Source organism: Neopelma chrysocephalum, unplaced genomic scaffold (assembly GCF_003984885.1).
Source record: "Neopelma chrysocephalum unplaced genomic scaffold, ASM398488v2 Primary Assembly neopelma1_23, whole genome shotgun sequence".
Classification (NCBI taxonomy): domain Eukaryota; kingdom Metazoa; phylum Chordata; class Aves; order Passeriformes; family Pipridae; genus Neopelma; species Neopelma chrysocephalum.
In genome coordinates this window covers 26019070-26040162 of record NW_020897691.1, presented here as the reverse complement: position 1 = coordinate 26040162, position 21093 = coordinate 26019070, and the positions used below count along the sequence as shown (strand labels likewise).

The 21093-nt window shown below is 37.5% G+C and overlaps 1 protein-coding gene across 6 annotated transcripts in view; it reads left to right on the top strand.

Annotated features, from left to right (window-relative positions):
- L3MBTL3 (L3MBTL3, histone methyl-lysine binding protein) overlaps window positions 1-21093 on the top strand; it is an 87338-nt gene that overhangs the window by 20192 nt on the left and 46053 nt on the right. For 5 of the 6 annotated variants that reach the window (XM_027691253.1, XM_027691270.1, XM_027691261.1 and 2 more), the window contains exons 3-9: window positions 7232-7343; window positions 9538-9697; window positions 10649-10781; window positions 12074-12158; window positions 14326-14417; window positions 18029-18133; window positions 19745-19880. In XM_027691253.1, the coding sequence (XP_027547054.1) occupies window positions 7232-7343; window positions 9538-9697; window positions 10649-10781; window positions 12074-12158; window positions 14326-14417; window positions 18029-18133; window positions 19745-19880 (823 nt within the window). The remainder of the gene's footprint in view (window positions 1-7231; window positions 7344-9537; window positions 9698-10648; window positions 10782-12073; window positions 12159-14325; window positions 14418-18028; window positions 18134-19744; window positions 19881-21093) is intronic. The other variant, XM_027691286.1, reaches the window with a different exon arrangement.

The window sequence follows — 21093 nt, the reverse complement described above, 5'->3', positions numbered from 1 at the left end:
GCCTTTTATGAAATTGTGTCAAAGCTTGCTTGAGATAATTATGATTATGAGAACAACTTATTTCTCTTCTCACATTATGAAAATATCGGTAGGGTCTCAGGCGATAAGTAAGCACAGTGCTTTTTTGGTGCAAAGCTATTTCTGTTCTCACACAGTGGCACGTGCTGTACTTTGAATCTGGAGAGGCATTTCTCTCTCAGGGAGAGTCCCTGAGGGTGTCCACGGGAAACATCAACTACCGGGAACTGGTTAAATCGCTGCCTACAGTGGGAAGGTGCTGTTTCAGAGAGAAGGTAGATTCCCTTCAGGGAAGGTGGTAAGGGGTAGTGCAGAGAACAGAAGGCAAAGTAGACAGGACTTTCTCTGACCAAGTGTGAGCCGCCGCAGATGTACGTAGTGGCCTGGTCTTTTCCACATGAAATTGACTTTATTGTGTTGCAACCTAGTGTAATTAATCAGGTCACACTGTGCTTCATTGCTGTACATTCCCGGTTAAAACTTTGCATTGTCATAAGAAGAGTCTACCTTATTTAAGAAAAGAAAGACCAAAAAGGAAATTTCACTATTAAAATTGTTAAAACTCCAAGGCCAAGAAATGCTGCATTTAGGTTTGCTTTTGGATCTTTAATTGGGTTTCCTCATGTGTAGTCATGGTAGAGTCTTCCTTTAAATTATCACATGTTATTTTACCACAAAATCTGCTGAATCATTTGCTGTAGATACTGTTAAACATATAAATAACTAGGCAGAGGGTTCAGGGTGGAAAAGGGATAGTTTTGTGATTAGTGCAGGTAAATCCCACATAAGAAAGCTTTGCACTGCACTTGCTTCTACCACAGCCTTCCTGTGCAGTGCTGAACAACTCACTGGAACCAAAATTTTGGCAGATAGCCATTAATTTCTTATTTGTTGCTAGCTTGAGTTCCCCATGAGATATCAGTGTTTTGTATGTAGAAATATTCTGGCCAAAATAATTCAGAGCCAGGGTTGCTTTGTAGGTCAACTTCTGGATCAATAAGCGTCATCTTGGCAGACCTTGACTTCTGGCTCTGTTGCTGATTTATGTGTCACCTTAAGAAAGTCTGTTTAGCTGCAGTTTCCTACTCAAGTGGAGATAATAAGGCAGACTGAGTTTGCAGTGCAGAGAAGTAATTGAGAAGCCCTCTGGTACTGAGATAATTCTTGAGCACTTGGAGTGGGATGGGGAGTTTGGAAGAGCCTGAGGAGTGTCTAAGAATAAAATAGATAAACATTACTGCCGACAAGACTGAGGTATTGGTGGTTTGCAGGGGAAATGTCAGTCTCTCTTGCTAGAGGTATATATTTTCTGATGATATACCTAAGTTTTCAGTTCAGAAGTGATGAGAGAATGTTCCTATTATTTTTATTTTTGGAAGGATATAATTTGATAGTGATCCCTTCCTGCTTGTGCCTGCCCAGATAGGAAAAAACCTTTCCTTCTGTCTGCAAATTGCTCTCCTTCATTACTTCAGGATTAGCTTATCACAGTGTTACTGAACATCTTAAAATCAATCTGATATTGGTGGAAGTGCTTGACTATCTTGCTGACGACATCATTCCAATGAGTGGGTCTGGCCCTGCCCATTGGTTGTGGTGAGGAATTTAATCCCTGCTGATTATGTTTTAGGGAGCCCTAGGTACCCTGGGATCCTACTTAAGTTGTTTGTCTTTTGCCGTACTTGCAGAGTAGTAACGTGCAGGCAGGATCCCTTCTCATCATTAAAGAAAGGGAGTAGTCAGGTGCAGGAACACATTTCCCTAATCTTCTCTATCCCTGAAAGAGTAAAAATTTTGTGTCGAGGCAAGCTTAAGGGGTTACATGTTTACCCAGTGCTTTCAAATAAGATGGGAGCAGAGTACTCAGAAGGATGAAGAGCTAGGAAAAGGTTTATTTTTGTTGTGGTTTTTTTTTTGTTGTTTTTTTTTTGTTTGTTTGTTTGTTTTGTAAGTGGCTGAGAATAGAGATTTTGTTTCAGGAATTACTTTGCACTGCATTGTAACAGTAATTTCTAGAGTGCCTAAAGCTTTTTTAGGTACATTCTTTTTGTTGTTTGTTTGTTTTTTTAATAAACAGTCATTTTGCTTTCAAACCATGTAAAGTAAATAAGATTGGCTTCACCGCTTGAAGAAAGTATAAAAATACCAACAGCTGCCTCATTTTTCTGAATGCTGTCCAGCCCCTGCCTGGGGCAGGGGTTCTATGGAGAAAATAGTATGTGATTGTGCATGTAAAGACTGTATCCACACAAAGAGAAGAGAGGGCTGGTTGAATCGACAAGCTCTGGCATTTAATAGCTTATTCAGCTTAAGTAATGTGTAAAAAGTAGTTTGATGTGTAGTGGGATGTGTTTGGACACTGCAGTGTCTGCAGATGACTCCTTTGCTTTAAAGAGGGGAAGAACTGTAAAATGCTAGAAAAGCTCTGATTTATCTGAGCAGTCCCACTGAAACCACTGTGATTAAATGGTGATTAATATCAAGAATTATGATAACTGTTTGCTAACCAGAGATCAGAGTGTAATTCTTGGCTTATATCACTGGAGTCTTAGGTGTCAGTCCTCTGGACAAATTGCTTTGTAATTCTGCTACTTTAAGTTTAGCTGCTTCATAGGCATACTTTTTGGATAATAAAAATTTTGCAGGCTTCTTCTAAGCTAGTCCATGATCACACTGTTGTGGGGTCAAGATATGTTTTATTGCTGAAGTTGATGTCAGAATGCAGCAACAATTGTCCTGATTGCAATGAACTCTTTGTCCTTATCTTGCCCAGTAGATGGTAGTGTTGGCTGATTTTTCTAATTTATTTTAAAGCTGTGCATTAACATATGTGGGGGTTTTCTTCTTTTTTTGATCCTTTGCATCTCAATTGTTCTTCCTTTTTCTTCCTTTGTGTTTATCTGTTCTCCCAAATAATAATTTTACCTTTTATAAAATGATAGCAACTCTTATTCTGATTTGAAATCTTTGGGAACTGTTGAGATGCTCTACACTCTTAAGAGGGCACAGGTAACAGCAAGCATTGATAGTCTGTTTTTTGTTGCTCTGAATTAGACACATTCAACAGTGAGGACTTAATTTGAAACTAGGATGTATATATTTGTTCCCAACAGGTTTGAGTTTGAGAACTAATCTGCCATATGATAGACATTTTGCATTGTTTTAAATTTTTTTTAATCCCACATAGAGACAAGTACTCAAGAGTATTTTTATGAAATGTAGAGAAAGATAACTGAAAGCCCTTTTAACACTTAATTATGCTGACATACAACTACAGAGTGTCTTCCAGCCAGCATGATAAGGCAAAGAACTTCCATTAGAAATTGAAATGTTCTAAAGCCACTAGAGGAGGGACAGCAGCAGTCCACCTTTGGTGTTATGCTTAGTCATATTCACTGGGAGAATGAATTTCCGTGGTTCAGCACAGCACGTGATGGGTGAAGAATGACAGGTTGAACAAGAAGTAATGGACCACCATTTTCATAAGAACAGAAGAACCTTGTGCTTAGCTAGTAAAATCAAGTTTGAGGGGGTACATAATTCCTTGCTTTATCGTATACCGAGAGAGTAAGTAAGTGTCAGGGTACTAGAGCCTGTGTAATCCATAGGGTAATGTTGGCTTAAGAAAAAATGGGTATAAACTGACTATGAATACATGGAAAGTGAAACATGAAAGGTGGTTTTTCTAGAAAGAAATGTAGGAATGGACTTGCAGTAGAGACACTGGTAACAGAAAATCTGGCCACTTCTCCATTGCAGCTGAAACATTTTTGGGATATTTTGTGATACGGTCACCTGCAGTGGACAAAGGCTTTGTATTAGTGACTTAGGATAGTTATTCCAGTCCTGTGTAAATTTTCATGCAATTATTTTTTTGAAAAAGTTTATTGACAGTAATTTTGGTCCCTGTAGAAAAACTTAGTATGTGGACAGACACAATTGGTTCAGAAAGTATTTATAATGTTTGATTGTTAAGCCTTGGCTTCCCTCAATGTGTTTGTTATCTGTTGAAAGAATATTAAAATGTTCCTGGAGATAAAATGTTCCTGGGGATAAAATCAACAGTCATATAAGCTGAAGTTTTAGTATATCAGGGCATTGTTTCCTGAGAACGTATGAAAATGTATCTCAGGTCTGAGTGGAAGGAATCTTTTTAATGATGTTTAAATGGAAGCTACTGTTTTTGATCCTTGTGGAAACTGCAGATAAGGCAGCTAAGTAATTCTGTGTTGTATACTTAGCCACTAACAGTTGGACTTGTCCTGCCAACTCAGTTACAATATATTTGTGTTAAACAAATTGCGATTACGTGAACATGTGTATTTTTGCCCTTGTTGCTCACCTGTATGTGAAACTTTGTAAGTTAAATTTTCTATCCAAATGTTATATTTATTCTTGTTTATCTTACTGTAGATTTGCTCAGAAAAGCTGTTGAGGTTTCTTTTTCTTCTTTTTTGCTCTCTGATCTTTTAAGACCATTGGCTCCATTGAGTGGGACAGAGAATTATCTTAAGAGGTTACTTAAAATTTGCAAACAGGCATTTGACAAAAGTCAAGTGGATGAAAGTCATACCCAACAAGCCTTATAATTTATTCTCTTTAAAACACTGAAGTGACAAAAGTCAGTCTTCTTTGTGAATTTATTTATAAAGTACTTGGTAATGGTCTGACTTTGTTTCTGTCAATGAGAATTTTACTGTTTGATGCAATGAAGGCAGATTTAAGGAAAATCCCTCCAATGCAAATTTATATATTTACTTAAGGAGTTTTGTCATTTGAAAGCAAATTTTTACTTCTCAGAAAGCTATGGATCCATCTTTAGAAGTTAGCTCAATGGCACTGTTTCTTTCCTTCTGTGTCACCTGCTGTGAAATTGCAGACTGTCAAGACACCTAGGGAAGTGTATGGGAGAACTGTTCCTACTGTATTTTGCCTTGGACAGAGGCTTTACTTCTAGATTTTTTGTTGCTTACTTTCGAGGTAGAAGAGACTTGCAAGTATGTTGAATTTTTTCATAGGCACATAAACTACCATTAACCTAGATTTTTTTTTTTTGACATGCTTCCAGCAGTAGACGGTAGTTGGCGTGTTGCTCTGACAGCTCTTATCCTATGATGGCTTTGTGCAGCATGCTGCTTTGTACATCTGTTTGTCCTGTTTTTAAGCAATTAACCTTTATCACAAGTTGTTCGTTGTTTTCCCTCCCCAGCTAAAACTGGAGTATGACTACCCAGGTCTGAGGCATTGTTCTGGTTAGCCACAAAAAAACTTGGTGTGCACCTTAATGCTAACACTGTAGCTGGGGAAGTAGGGAGCAAAAGCAGATGTGAATTCAAGTTTACATCCAAACAGGGGCTGGAGGCTTCTGACTGATAAAGGGGAGGCTGCAGGCAAAAACAGGAGTTACAGTGGTCAATGAGTGGCCCAGTAGGACTGTCGTGGCCTCCTGCCTGCTAAGGCAGTAGCAGGTTGTTACTCTCCATCACTGAGACCAACTTAGTGTGGTGGCCCGACATTTGAAAAGCTTCTTCCTTAATTAACAGCCTCCAGTGAAAGAGTAGCTGGGAGCAGCCTTCCCTGCAGTCATCTGTCTTCCATGGCTTGGTGCCTGTCAGACAGCCCTTCAAAGCCGGAAGGGCATCCACCTGTTGCAGAGGCAGCAAAGCACCAATAGCAAAAAGGAGCTTAACCAAAATAGGAGCAAGACTGGGGTGTGTAGGTCAGCTGTAAGACACAAGGATCCTCTTCTGAATGGTAACTCTACTGCTTTTCTTTGAGTGAAATGGCATGAATGTCTGTACACGAACTGGAGTATGAGCACGTGGTGTTTACTGCATTTGGTCACCTTTCGAAGTTGAACTCATGGTCTTTCAGTGCAGATGGATTTGTCAACAGCTTGTCCATGCTTTCATACCTATTGTGAGCATAGCTGATCACAAATAAAAATCTTGGTTCCAGATGTCCTATGACTGTGTGAGGTCCTCTTCTTCCTCTCCCTTCCCTCAGCTTCTTATTTCTTAGCTGTTCACGTTCCTTAGGACCTGTTGACTCTTTGCAAAAGCTGAGGCCGGAAGGACTGTATTAGTGAAAGCACACTGCTGTGGTATGTACATTATGGGGCTCCCCTTTGCTTTCAACCAGAACAGCTTATTTTCACTACTGTACCATAGTGGGGTCCAAAGCTAGTGGGAGTGATTCATTCGACAGCCTCTGCAGGCACAGAGAGAGTCAGTGTTGAACCAGGCAGTTGTTCCCCTTCTTATTTTCCCAAGGTAAAGTTGCCTGACCAGGGAAAAATAGGCTTCATGCCACTGCCTTGAAGGAGTATTCTCTTCAGTGTGTTCTGCGGAGCTTTGAAAGCCACTCTCAGAGATAATTTTCCCTGTTGAAAACTGTTGGTGAGAGTATCTTACTGATACAGACCCGTTCTGTGGCAAAGACACCCCTTTGCTGTTCAGAGCAAGGGACCAGGGACAAAACACTACCTTGAGTTGAACCCATGTAACCAACTGGGCCTGCAAACCACATAGTGATTAGGAAGATGAAGTTATTTTCATGTGGTAGTGCTGTAATCACTACTACATTGGGAAGAAACTTTTCTTCTGGCAGCAGGATGGCTATAACTCCTGGTGCTCCAGTGTAAGCACAGCATGAGGGGTATTGTTGAGCCTTGCTTCCGGCTGACAGTAATATCACATTCAGCATGTAATTAAACAGCTCATAAACTGCCTTGAGATGTTTGTTTATGTGCAGTTTATAGTGGTGAAGTACTGTGTTTTTGGAGGATGCTGAAATTTCTGTACTCTGAAGCATTTGGTATGTGATGTTCAGTTCCCTTTTCCTCAGAAAAAATACTCAGTGTCTGAAGTGCATTTTGCTGGCAATAAAAAGCATAGAGTTAGGGGATGTTCCCATGAATTTGTATTGCTTATTTTTTGATTCTTGTGTGTAAGTTAGATGTCTATCTGTATGTGGAGGCATCTCTATCAGTATCTATTGCAAATAAATATTTTTAAATACAGAAATTGCATTATGCTTGAAAGAAACAAGAATGGCTTGTTTCAAATTCCATGAGGATAAGTAGAAACACATAGAAAATAGGCAATATGTTGAGGACACCATATAAAAACTATATTGGTGAATGGAAGCAGACACTCCAAGAGACTTTTAGTAAATTTTTGCTGTGCTCTATGGCATTTGTTTTATCTTACAGTTTAGAGTCAATGAATTTGGGGCCCTGGAAGTGATTACAGATGAAACTGAAATGGAAAGTGTTAAAAAGGCAACTGCTACCACAACCTGGATGGTTCCAACTGCTCAAGAAGGTCAGTTAAGAGGCGGTAAACATTTTCTGTGGTAGACCGTATTTTTTTTAATATATTAGTTTTTCTTAAAGCTTTCTCCCTCCAAATAAAAAAAAAACTTACTTGCTTTAATGGACAGAGTATCTCTGGTGATGTTACCTGTTTCTTGGCATGTGAATATATTTTAAGTTAAAAGGAAATAATTCCACTGTTAGACATCTGAAGTTCGATTACAGCCACAATTTCTCCTAATGGTAACTTTTTCTAAATTTAAAATCCATGTTTTCCCTCTATTTAATTTGTAAAATAGTAAATGTCTTCAAATTATTGAGAATTTTTTTGAGATAATTTTTGTTGAGCTGGTTCTCCAGACTGCCCACAGGCTTTACTAGAGTTCATTTGTGACCGAAGTACTGTGCACTGCAAACTGCCTTCACATGATATTGGCTGCTGCTCAGCTGCTACCACCTATGTCAGTGTTAGATGTGCAATGTGTATCTGCACAGTTGCCTTGCTGCTGCTGACTGTGCTTTTTTACGGTATTAAATACGTGTAGTAACAGTTTGTGTTTTATCTTGAATGGTAAAATTCTAATAATTTTAGTACCTGTCTACCAAATAAGGTGTTTCCTGGATTTAAAATACTGGTGAAGGAAACACCTGTTCTGTTCAAGAAAAGTTGGTTTACATGATCATAAATTATAGCAATCCTGTTACACTAACTCCAGTAATTATGGAGCAGCATGAATGAAAATATCACAATTGGTTTTGCGATTACTTACAACTACCTAGTTTTTTTCCCCTGTTAATACTGCATTTTAACAATTTTCTTTTAAAATACACATTCTGTAAGTCCTTTGAAAAGCAGACTTCACAATTTTTGTTTAATAATCATCACTATAAGCATAAGAAGTGAAGTCAATGAAAGCTTTCCTTTGCTACTCCCTCACCATTAAATCATAATTGTCATGTGACTTTTATGAATAGGTGAATCATTTACACCAGTGGGAAAGTAGTTTGGGCCCCCTCTGTGAGGTCTGAATACTCAGACCACAGCAAATATGTTCTGTAGGTCTGTATCCAAGGCAGTGATAGTTATTCAAGTTTCAGATCTGCAATGAGAATAGCAACATTGTGATAGTGTAGTAGCACAACGGATTCTCTCCTCAGACTGAGAGATCACAGTTACCTATGGTAAAGCAGGCAACTGCATCCCCTACAAACCTAACAAAAATAGTGTTTCTACTAAATTAAGGTGTGTTTATGGACATGTAAGTATACCAAATAAGCATTCTGCTACTACCTTACATTGATTATTTAGTGCTCCCCAAAAATAAAAATATTGCTAAAATTTTCCATTGTGAGAGGAAATAGTTGTTTTGAACCACTAATGATACTGGTGTGTAAATATAACACGTATATTATATATTCTTCTGGGGAGATATTCTGCATTCAAGTGTTCATTTGACTCTACTTTCAAAGGCAGTAAAGTGCTTAAGCAAAATAAATAGTTTGTGATCGAAATTTGCCTTTTGGGGAAGTGCAAAGACAATGACCTGCTCTAGAAGCTGGAGTACTTGACAGTGCTTCATACTTGCTTGTGAGGGAAAGAAACTGCATCCTTTCCTAGGCTACATTTCCGTTGTGGGGAAATTGTAGCTTAGGATGAGTGAGTTACTTAGTATCTGAAGATTGCTTTGTTACAAGTTTAGTGATTTTTTCACTTCTGGTAGGCCTCAGGCGGGTTGAGCAATAGCTAGTGCTACAAGAGACTATAGAGTGTAGTCAGTGATTTTCTTCCAGAAATAAGTTCACCTAATGAAAGATAACTCCCCCCAACGCTTTTTTCCCAAGTGTAGGTCAAAAATGAGGCACATCAGCAGGAGATAAGGTCATGGACTCTGAGCAGTGATGACTGTCGGCAGTCAGCCCAGTGCCTGTCACAAAATTCAGTCCTTCCCCGAGTAGCCACATGAAGCAGTGTCAGTGTGCCACTGTGACAGAATCATATCAGTGGATTCCTCTCTCATGTTGCAATATGAAAACCCAACTTGCTTGTCAGTAATGCGGACTCCATACAAACACTAACTCCTACTTCTTCATTCTGACAAGAGTGGTGTGGCTGGCGTTTTTCTGTTTGCTTGGCATGACCTGCAGAGGATGGTTGGAAATGTATCGCCTCTACCTAAGTGAAGTTAACTTTTGTCATTGTGCAGCCTTTTCAGAAAAGACAGGGATCCCCACAAGGTTGAAGGAAACTGCAAAAGTGGATGGACTTGTTTTCTGTGAAAACTGTTACCGCTATGGTACCTTAGAAGAATTTGTTCCTGAGGGGAAATTTTGCAGCCAGAAATGTGCCCAGCAAATAAAAAACAAGTAGGTGCTATAATAAAGCATAGAAACAAAGAATTTGACATAATATAAAAGTGGTGGGCAAAGGGAGGTATTAAGTAGCCGTGTTTTGGTGTCTTCATTAGTTTAAAATGTTCTTTCACTGTTTTTTGTGTAAATGCCTTAACAACATTTGGTTTGTCTAACACTGATGTTGAAGGCAGTCTTTTTTGCTCAGCGTGCTATGTTCTGCTGTGAGATGCAAGCAGTGAAACAAACAGTCTATCAGATGCATGAATCAGTGTCAGACTCCCGCCTTGTTTCATAGTCATTGGAATTAAGATAATCAGTAAAGAGATAGTTGGGGTGGTAAGTTAACTATAATAATTAAGTGCAAGAGCTGTGTTATAGATGACAGGGAGTGAAAACATGAGCATACTGTAGTTTCTCAGTTTCTTTTTTTTTTCAGGTAGTGCAGTTCATCTCATCATAAAAACATGTTTGTGTTAGTATGTCCATTCTGTATTGCATATTGCTACATTTTCCTTCATTTTTAGCTACTTGCTTCAAAGTTTCTGTTCTGATTCCTTGTTTAGCAATTTGTACAGTCACATACCAGCTTTCTCCAATTGGATTTGTCAGTCTTAACAATTACCTTTCCCTTCCTCTCTGTAAACTGCCCTGCAGTCCTAAACATTTCACAGTTTGCTTCTCCAGGAGATTTGATGATACGTGGGAAAAGACACACTGTTTAAAACATGCAGAACTTGTTCAGCATAAGCTGACAGCTTTCTTTTAGCAGTTGCTATTGTGTGTCTTTCAGATTAATTCTTCTGACAGATGTAATTTTCAGTAGTATTTCTAAGAATATATTTGTTATAATACCATGGGACCCACAAATACTTGACCTTGAGATTTACTTGCTTTTTACTTGATTTATGAATATTAGAAGTGGAATAATATTGGCTTTGTGTCATTGTGTCACTATTGTAATAGAGAACCAAAGGAGGAAAATCTCAGCATGGAATGCAATGGGGAAGATGATTCTAAAGGCATTCGGAAGAGAAAAGCAAAGTTACCTCTCAAAGAAGAGTCTCGGGATAATGGAGAGAAGAATCTTGATGAAATTGTTAGTATGCATAATAAACCCATTCCTGCAAGTATTTTGGTGGGAGTTTTGCCTTATATTGCAATGTCAGTAACTTTATCAGTCTACAAAGAGAAGTGACTGCATCTCTATTTCAGAGCCACAATAAGTAGTTGGTTCATTTACCAATTTAATTATGCCTCACCGGTAAATTGTAATTTTTGACAATGAACTGATAAGAGCTGTTATCTCTTTTCCCTGCTTTTTTAAAACTATAACAAAAAGAATTTAAAGGAAAAATTATGCTAACCTAGACTTGCCGTGTCTTCAGCATGGAAAACCAGGAGTACATATTTCTCAACACTTGTTACTTTGTCACTCTGCACATGAATAAATAACTATAGACTAATAATTTATTTTGCAAAGAAAGCTACATTACAGTTAAGAAAGGAATACTTTGATTTTCTTAGTGTAATTTGCCTTAGAAAATCATAGCCAAATATTTGGTTTTCTGTTGCGTTGGAGTGTAATGTGCTTTGGGGCACTTTTTTTTTTTTCCTTTGGGACTTGTTCTTCATTTTAGAAAAAACTTACTACAGTACCTTCCCGTAATGGTTTTTTTTCCTGTAATATTTGTTTTCTTCCCAATAGCTGTAACACTACTGGAGGGAGCACAGTTGTGAGGGAGAAGGGAAGAGTTCTGTATCCACCAGATTGTCAAAAGGCTGAAGACACTGGAGTTTTCAGAAGGGAATTTGCAGCTCTCTGTATAGCAGTATATTAGGCAAAAATCAGGGGACACTTTCTTTGCCTCCATGCATCTGCCCTCCCAAATGAGTACTTATTCCGTTCATCTGTTTGGGTGCTCACAAAACTGTTAATACACAAACAGTGAATTAAATAAAATGGATTGATCCTTTTTACATTTAATAAAGCAATTGTACATTTGAAAAAAAATGGACCAAAGTGTGAGAGGTTTTCCTTTCAATTATTTTGGAAGCATGAACATATCGAAGATATTGTTATTTATCAGTGTCTCAGTGAGGCCTGCTGAAGGCTTCATGATCTGTCCCTGGGTCAGGCAAGGCTGAGTGGCTGAGTGCTGGGTGGTGAGAGTCCTTCTGTCTGTCATGCTCACTGTGTTTGGTGTGGTTTGTCACTGATGGCTCACTAGCTTTGATTAGACATCTGCAGATTTGTTTGAGGTAGGGGGGAGCTAGGTCAGTAGCCACTGAAATGAAATCACAGTTTAACCTTTGGTGTCTCAAGTTTTATTGTACCTAGCCTTCTAAACTAATGAGGTTACTGTAATCTTTTTTTTTTTCCTAATTTAGGAGGACAAACCTGAAGGAAGGATCTTGAGAGTCTCACAGAGAGCCAGGAGAAAAAGAAAAGGGGAAATAACAGTTTTGAAACAAAGTAGGTTAGATTATGAAACAAAAATTATCAATTCTTTAGTTAATACTTATTGTGAATTACCAGCATTGTTTCACTGAATTTATATTCCCTATTTAATACTTTTTTTTCAGTTCTGTAAAAAGAGAGTGCCAGTGTGTTATTTATAGCAATTAAATTTTAAGACAGCATTGAGGAGGATATAGTAAGTGTAAACGCAGTTGATGTACATTTTACATTTGGTTTTTTCATCCCTCTAGAGAGTGCCAGTATTAAAGGAAATCAGCCCCATTCAGTTCCCAGATGTTGAAAGACATGTATCAAGCAGAAGTGGAAGTTTACTTTTGTTTCCTTGGGGATCAATTTTGCATCTTCAGTATGTGCTGGAAATAGACACATTTGTGGAACTGTTTAGGAATAATTGCTATAATCAGTCCAAAGAGACATACACTGCATCAACCAGCATAATAAAACATATTTTAAATTAGTGCTGTTTTTTCAAGCTAATTGTATGAGAGATAGTTGTAGGAAGAATTGGAGAATCAGCTGCTATGATACCTCAGTGGTACACTAACCACAGACTGACATCTTGCCCTCTAGAGTGTTTCTTATGGTAGAGGGGAGATATTCACAGAAGTTGCCGGGACACTAATCAACAGAGTTTCAAGTAGCTCTGATGCACACTAGGCAGATGAAATACTGATTGAAGATGCAACAATAAAAGTTATGGAAGATCCCCCTCCCAAGATAGAATCACTCTTGAAATGTTATTTCTACAGTTGTTTTCAAAGCTGAAGAGATAAGAAGTGTGTGAGACACAAGCACAAAGCTGATGTTCTGTGGAAATCAACTGCTGTTCACTGACAGAATGATCTGTACAGATTTCTTCTGTTGTGTTCAGGTTTTTCTATTTTTATTTGGGAAAATAACAGTTCAGCACAAGAGATATGGTAAAAAAGACCAATTTGTATTCAGAACCAAGTATGAAACTGTGTTATTGTGCTGAGCCACTAATCTTACATGGAATAGATAAAAACTGAGTAAGATGAATGTGCTCTAATAGTGTTGAGCGATCGCTGTCGTTCTGAAATTTGTTATCTTTTGGTTATGTTATAAGCTTTCTTCTGAAGAGTTTGGCATCACTATTGTTCTGGTTCATGTTTTAATAATAAAAGTGCTTAGCCAGGCTGTTACTTAAGGGATTTATTTCTCTCAGGAGTAGCGTACAGTCTGGATCAAGCCAGAATCACAGTGTGAACTGTGAGGAATCCTGCTGGCAGCCTGAGCTTATGGTCTGAAATGCTAAGCTGCATATGCAGAGGAGGCATTTTAGGTGAAGATCAGTAAAGCAGAGTGGAAGTGTTTGAACGTAGATACATACATGGCCAGCCTCACAGACCATCTGTTTTTGAAGTTCATGGCTATTGCTGGTGCAGTTAGTGCCTTATTTTCAAGGCCTGAAAACTGTTGCTAACGGATGTGACTGTAGCCAATATTAAGCTGGACTGTAGAGGCAATATTACGATTACTATGCAAGCGTATGCGAGTGTTCACCCTATATGAGCAAACCTGAAACTGGAGGTTTCTGTCATATGCTAATTATATGATGGGGGGAAAGAGCAGTGGTGACAGTTCTGATGGCTTGGAACTGCCTCTCCACCCAAAACATCAAACTACAAAGTGATGGAGTGGATTAGAAACATTGTGAGTACTGTTGAAGAATAGAGTATTTCAACTGTGATTAAAAAAATATGTTACAAGTGCTATCCAGTTGAAAATGCTTTCCAGTAAAAGAAATTCTTGGGGGAAAAAATTAGAATATTGAGATATTTTGTGATTTGAACTGATCTTTTCACACATTTGTAAATTGTATACGTTAGTGCTTCTTAATATAAGTAATGAAAAGGGGTTGAGGCCGGACTTGGTAAGTTTTCCTTGTCACCTGCAGGTGCTTTTTCTTGTTACTAATCAAGGTTTGAACTGCTGGAAATATTTTTGGACAAACCAGGAACCTTTGGGTTCCTGATGCCTTTAAACTTGCAGAGCTACTTCTTTTTCTTAAATAAGTCCTGAGCAACACCATGAGTGCATTTAATAAAATGTAGATTTAATACTTCAAAGTGTTGTGGGTTTTTTTTCTTGAGACATTAACAGTTACAGAATTATTTCACCGTTGTGTGCTTCTTTACAGCTGTACCCTCTAAAGGAAGGCAAGCATGGTGTTGGGCATCCTATCTGGAGGAAGAAAGGGCCATTGCTGTACCTACTAAGCTTTTTAAAGAGGTATGACTTTCTGAAGTTTAAGTCAGTCAACCAACTTAGATAGTAAAATTTCTAGGAAATCAATAAACAAAAATAATTTGAAGATTTTACATTTCTGTGGAGGAAAACCCATATGATGAAATAATGCTGTCCATCAGCAATCATCAAGAGAGTGGGGAATATGAAAGTAGTTATCTTTGTCTTCTTTTTCAGAGAATTCTGTTGTTGTAGGTGAATGCTGTCAAATCAAACTGTAGAAAGCAGATGCTTTTCCAAAATCTGCAAGTTCTAGCCTTTCCTTCTAATCTCTAAAGCTAAAAATCTGATACATACCCACAGTTTTTCATGCCATGTAGTGTTCTTTAAATATATTTAGAAAGCTGGTATAAAGATCATCTTTTGGATTGTTGCTTCAATTATATTACCTGTCTTTTTTGCAGCTCCTGCTGACATTATATTTTGTTACTACATCAGATGTTAGTTTGTCTTGTTCCTGTTTTGCCTGCCATCTGATTGGATGTCACATTGTCATCTCTTGCTTGTCCTTTGCCTGCTATGGTAGTCTTTCTCATTTGTCATTTCAGTGCTTTTGCTAGTGCTGTCTCTCTTACTTGGAAGAGAGCTCTGTGTGCAAATCCACAAAGTTTCCATGCTATTATCTTCTCTTACAAAACCGGGGGAAATGGGAATGTGTCTCAGCTACTGTACTGCTGCTATGTGTTTTTGTTTTTTTTTAATAATTCTGTTCTTACTTGTAGTCTGTTTCTTGCATCCATTTCTTTCTGTAGGCTTCATACTTCAACTGTTAAATCTTTTGTTTGGGAATTAGCTTTTCAGCTTACATATGCATGTGATGCTGACCTTTAATTGGCATTTTTAGATGTTACTGAGTTAGAAAAGTGAAGAACTGGGATTGCATTGTACAGAACCCATAGATTTGTAGGTGCGAGAGCAACAGTTCCCTAACCATTCTCGATTGTATCCCCTTGTGCTATATACTGGTTGAAAAATTAACAAGATAACAAACTGGATAATGAGTGTCTTAGTGGGAAGGTACAATGCTATAAAGCATTGCTCTGCCTGTCTGAAGTTCCATGAAATGCTATAGCAACACACAGACATATATACCACCAGCCTTTCAGGGCACTGCACATGGTGGTAAAGTCTGGAGTTACGCGATGTCTCCTGTACTTTTCTCCACCATGTACCTTTCTCATTCAGTGCATCTTATTTAGTATTTTGTTTCAGTCTTTAGCCCCTGAGTAATGCAAGGATTTGATTTAGTGTGCAGTATTTAAAGCCAGTAGCAGAAAGATGAGTTCTTAACAACACCCAGAATTGGCTGCTAATATGTCTCCATTTTACAGACAAACAAGCAAACCACAGGTACAGAAACGTTAAAAAAACCCCAAACTAAATGATTTTGAATCCTTTTATTTCTGTGTTCATTGTGAGAATTACTCTTTTTTTTCTTTTTGTTTTTCCAGTTCAGAAGCAGTACTTTTCACTGGGTTTTTCATAACCTTAGTTAGAAATGGTCAGGATGATGGAGAGTCCCTGCCACTTCCTGGTACTTAGAGTAATTTCTAAGCTGTGTCTGACAAGCTGTGGTTATGCCATTAAAACAAAATTATTGACCCTTCTATTCCTCAGTGTGCCATCTGCTCATTTGTTGACTTTAACCTTTCATCTTAACTTGCTTTTTGTATCCCTCCTTAACAAAATATCTTTAAATGTTTGTTGTAAAATAATGTGTGATTATTAAGTTTATCATAGCTTTACTTTTGGTGATGTATTGAGAATTGTGCAAAAAATTGAAATCTGTTAAATAGTATTAGTCTTCTAAAAGTTGCCTGTTAATTTGGCTGTAACAGAAACCAAACTAGAAGTTATAGATTTGACAATAGGAAGAATAGGAAATAATTCATGTCTTAAATTTCAGGAAATACATGTGTTTAATTGCTTAATTTTTAGTGTATTTTTTGTAGAATTTTGTACAATTTGTACAGTAGTGTTTATTATAAAAGTGAAATAATAGATGTGTGACTTTTTAATTTTTTCCTCTCTCTGTAATTTTACTTGCGCTTGCTTTTGAAAAGTTTCCATTATATTTTTGACCACTATTCCTCAGTGTGTCAATATTTCTAGCATTTCAGTTTTCCACTGACATTTTTTTATCTGCAAACTATATATTATGTAGGTGTCATTAGCTGGAAGTCTGTGCAACAATATGGACTGTATTGAATTTATTATGTCAGTTTATTGTTTTTAAGAAAAATTATCTTGTTGATGCCTTCCTTTTGAGGAAGTATCTAGAATTATGCATAATGTAAGTTCATTAAACTTTCATTGATAATAAAAATATCAAGTGTGGTGATGTTAGGATGAAATAACTTTTCAAATGCATGTACTGCAGACAGGTACTCTGATCCCTTAACTGAGGTCTAGCAGATGTTCTAAGCTATTTTTAGACAGGGACTTAGAGCTGTGGTTAAACGTCTATTAGCTGGCCACTGCAGGCCAATTTAAACTGGTTTGGTTCTCCATTTCCCTTCCCCTTGACTGCATATTCCCACTCTTGTTCCATGCACTGCATTTTTTTTCTCCTGGATTTATTATTCAGTTATATCAGTTGCACCCAAAGCCTTCAAACAGAGGTTTCCCTTCCTTCCAAGTAGGTGATACCTCTCTGACTACCTCCCTTGGTATCCTTCTCTTCCCATTAACTGAAGAGATACTGCAATCGACTGGGGAGAATGTGTAGCTTTTAGGCAGGAACAGAAGGAAGGGGGAACATTTAGGATGCTTCTCCCGTGTTTTTTTCTGTAACCATTTGGAACATAAAAACTGTCTGGATGTGAATTTGCAAACCATTGGAAAACTGTCTTCAGTTTTGGTCGTTGCTTTTTCTGTTATTCCTTCCGATTTAACCTTAATATTTACTACCTTCCTTCGTCTTTGCCAGAGGGATGCTGATGCCTTCTGATTGAAAACATCCATTTTTGGCCTTGTTTTCACTTTCTGTTTTTTGAAAGATGTTCTTCTGGGTTCTCTGTAATATGATGTAAGGGTAGTCATGTTCCTATGATGCAGAAATACTCCTGGAAAACTAGTCTGGATTCAACATATAAAGGACATCAAATAGGCCATCTCTGTATACAAACAATGTTTCGTGTTTCTGCCTTTCAGTTCATCTTTCATGGCCTGAAATGTGGAAAAGGCAAAATACAGCATCATTGTTGTGATTATTATAGGAATGATGTCTGCTAGGAAGGGGTCAGTGTCACTGTACAGGCTGAAAAATAAAAAATTAAATTGTTAAAAGGTTTTATTGACAATTAGTGAAAAAAATTGAAGACAAATCATGTCATCTTCTTTCTCTTGACTAGCTCTTTTGCTGATTCTAATTTTCTTACATATTCTCAAGTTTCAAGTCATTCTAGTATCAATGTGTTTTTCAAACAGTCATCAATTTCTCTTTTCCGCTCTGCGTTTTTGAAAATGTGAAACTTAAAGTGATTTATTAGTTCACTCGGAAACATGAATAATAAATAATCATTGTTCTATTCCTTATGAAGATATTCTTTCTCTGGTACTTTCAGAAGTACTGAAACTGTTCTTTTCCATTACAGTATCAGTCTTTCCCATACAACAAAAATGGATTCAAAGTAGGGATGAAGCTGGAGGGTGTGGATCCTGAGCACCAGTCGATATACTGTGTTCTCACGGTGGCTGAAGTAAGTAGAGGTTGCAAACTGCTATGGAGCAGGATTACAGAGGAGACAGAAATGAAAATGCTCGCTCTTACCTAACAGGCAGACAAAAACTGTATGTAGGAAGATGGCTTTTAAATTAATAATGATGTATTAATTCTGCCTGATAGACATATAAAGAATATGCAGAATCTAGTGCCAATGCAGCAGTGACTATTTACATACATTTAACATAGACAGCTAGAGAAAACAGTATGGGATGATGTGGGGGTTTATCTGTATCCTGTAGTTTAAATCTGTATTTAAAAGGGAAAATAAATAAAAAAAACCCCATAAGTATGACAACTGATATATAGCAGTTTTATAGAAGTTTGATAGTGTTTACAGTTGGTCCATTTGCTGACACAAATAAATAGTTTCTTGTGTTGCTGTTGTGCTACAACTTTTTCAGGCTGATGGCTTCAAAAATTGCCTATGTTGGTAACCTGTGCAAGTTAACATAAAATACAAACTCAGTTTTTCTTTTTCCTGTGGTTTATGAAATAGTTATTCTAATAAATAGCTTCTTTACTTTTAATAGAAAACCTGTTTCTCAGGTACGTTTTGTATATCTTTCAAACATACCTTACTTTAGTTTTTACATAGTTTAACCGAGTTTCTGGATTTGTTTTGTGAATTAAAATGGGGAAACAGAAAACAGGTAGGTACTTTGCTCTGTATCACTGTTGTTCTAGGCAGATGTAATTTTGCAGTTTATATTTTAATAGTCTAGGCTTTTGTGTTCCCGTTTCAGGATCTCTTCATGACCTGTAGTCACATCCCATTTCTGTGGATCTCTCTTTCATTTTCTTGTGGATGGTGTGTCAGTGGTTGAGTATTCCCTATGTACCCTGTGCTCGGCACTAGGTGATGGTTTATGTTTTAGAGTAGGATTGCCTGAATTCCACTTGAATTCCACAGAATTATGAGATGGCAAACTGAAAGTTATGTCAGAGTACAAATTAAATATAAAATAGGATGACCTTCATGTCAAGAGATTTTCACTAATGACTGCAGTAAATTTATGGCTTTTGGCACTCAGGCAGATGTGGAGAACTTTTGTACAGAGGGAGTATTGTGTCCTGCTTTTCTCTTCCTCTCAGTAGTTGACTTACTACTTCATGGAATAATGAAGTTCTGAGGGATACCTCCACTGACTTCTCATCTTTAGTTACAGTTTTCAGTATCTCTCTGGAGAACCTCTCAAACATTGTTATTGTTCAGTGCTCCCTTGTATATCGGTTAATCGGGATAGCTTGAGAATATCATTATTTGTCCATGGCTGTATCATGCTCTTCTGTGGGGTTTATCTTTTATTCTGATGCTGGGTTGAACCATTTTCAAGTTTTTGAACACTAATGCCCTTTAGTTAATTCTTTTGACCAGAAGAGGATGCACTCAGACTGAGAATAGCTTTGTCTTTTCATTCTTTCCTTTTTATCAAATGAATTTATTCCAATCCAGTGCTGGATTGAGCAGAAGTAAAAAGCTGACTGAAAACACCCAGTGATTATGCATAATATTGAACAGAAGCTGTTATATATAGGGTGACCATATTAAAACATAGTGTCTTATGTTTTCAATTCTTGCATTTAGGTTTGCGGCTACAGAATACGACTCCATTTTGATGGATACCCAGATTGTTATGATTTCTGGGTGAACGCTGATTCGTCAGATATTCATCCTGTTGGATGGTGCGAAAAAACAGGTCACAAACTTCATCCACCTAAAGGTATTGTTTAGTTTTACACAGTTCTGAGATTGAGACTACCTGTGTAATGCTGTAATTTGGGGGGTCAGGAATGTTATAGTTTATTTAGTCAAGACTATTTGAAAATGGCAAATTAAACGCTGTCTTGCCTAAAATTTCAAGGTCAAAATCCTACCTTTTTTGTTCAGCGGAAATTCAGAGAAACCAAGAAAACAAAATGGACCATAAGAGTCATTCATAAAGCTTTAGGAAAGAAAATTGAGCAACAAACCTAGACCCCAAATGAATGCTTATCACAAGTAAAATTGCAGCATATTGGTGACACATATGCTTAAACTGAGGTCTCACAGGCAACTGAGAATCCTTTAGTGGAAGGTCTTAGCACATTTTTGTTATTGGATATTGATCACCATTACTGTACATATGTTGGCACAGACTAATAAAGACTGCTCTTTCCACAAAGAGTAAGTTTGAAATAAAGACAAAAAGAGGAACGAATAGATCAGTAGTGAGAAAAAAGGTAAGAGTGGCAGGTGGTTCCTCGGATAATACGAGATTCTCAGGTTAAACAGAGAAGTTGTCTCTGGCATATTTGAGTAATACTTCAAAAAGTTAAGAGGTGACACATTTTGATAAAGGCAGTCAGTCACTGAAACTTGTTGTGGTTTTGATCTTGCTTTACTGGATTGTAACATATTGACTAAAATAGATGTTTCTATAACTTTTACATAACAGAAGAATGAAGAAGGGAGTCTCTTTGCTTCCGACTCTTGGCGTTGTTTTGTGGATTAGAACTACAAATGGTTTCTTGTAGATTTTATGCAGTTCAATATATTATGAATTGCTTGTGGTTTTTTCCCCTAAGAAACTAAAAGAGGCATTCCATCAACAGAAACTTAGATTTCTTTCCAAGTGCTGTATACACAGAATAAAAAATGCATAAAGTCCATGCAGAGGACAGTTTACGCTGTGAATACATAAGGAGCATTGATTGTGTAAGCAACTGTTTTGATATAATCTAGGGAGTTTGTTTTTAAAGCTAGTACTGATCACGCTGTATTGGTGATAGCCTGAGGATGTAGTAGGGTGAAGTCTGGAGGAGGAGGTGGTGTTTTTGTTGGACTGACTGGCATAGAGGAGAGGGCTTTGGGATCTGTAGGTCTTTTGCTGTTTCTGAAGTAGAAGCAATTGACTGAAAAGAAGCTGGGAAATGCCTTTGTGTGTGTCAGTCAGA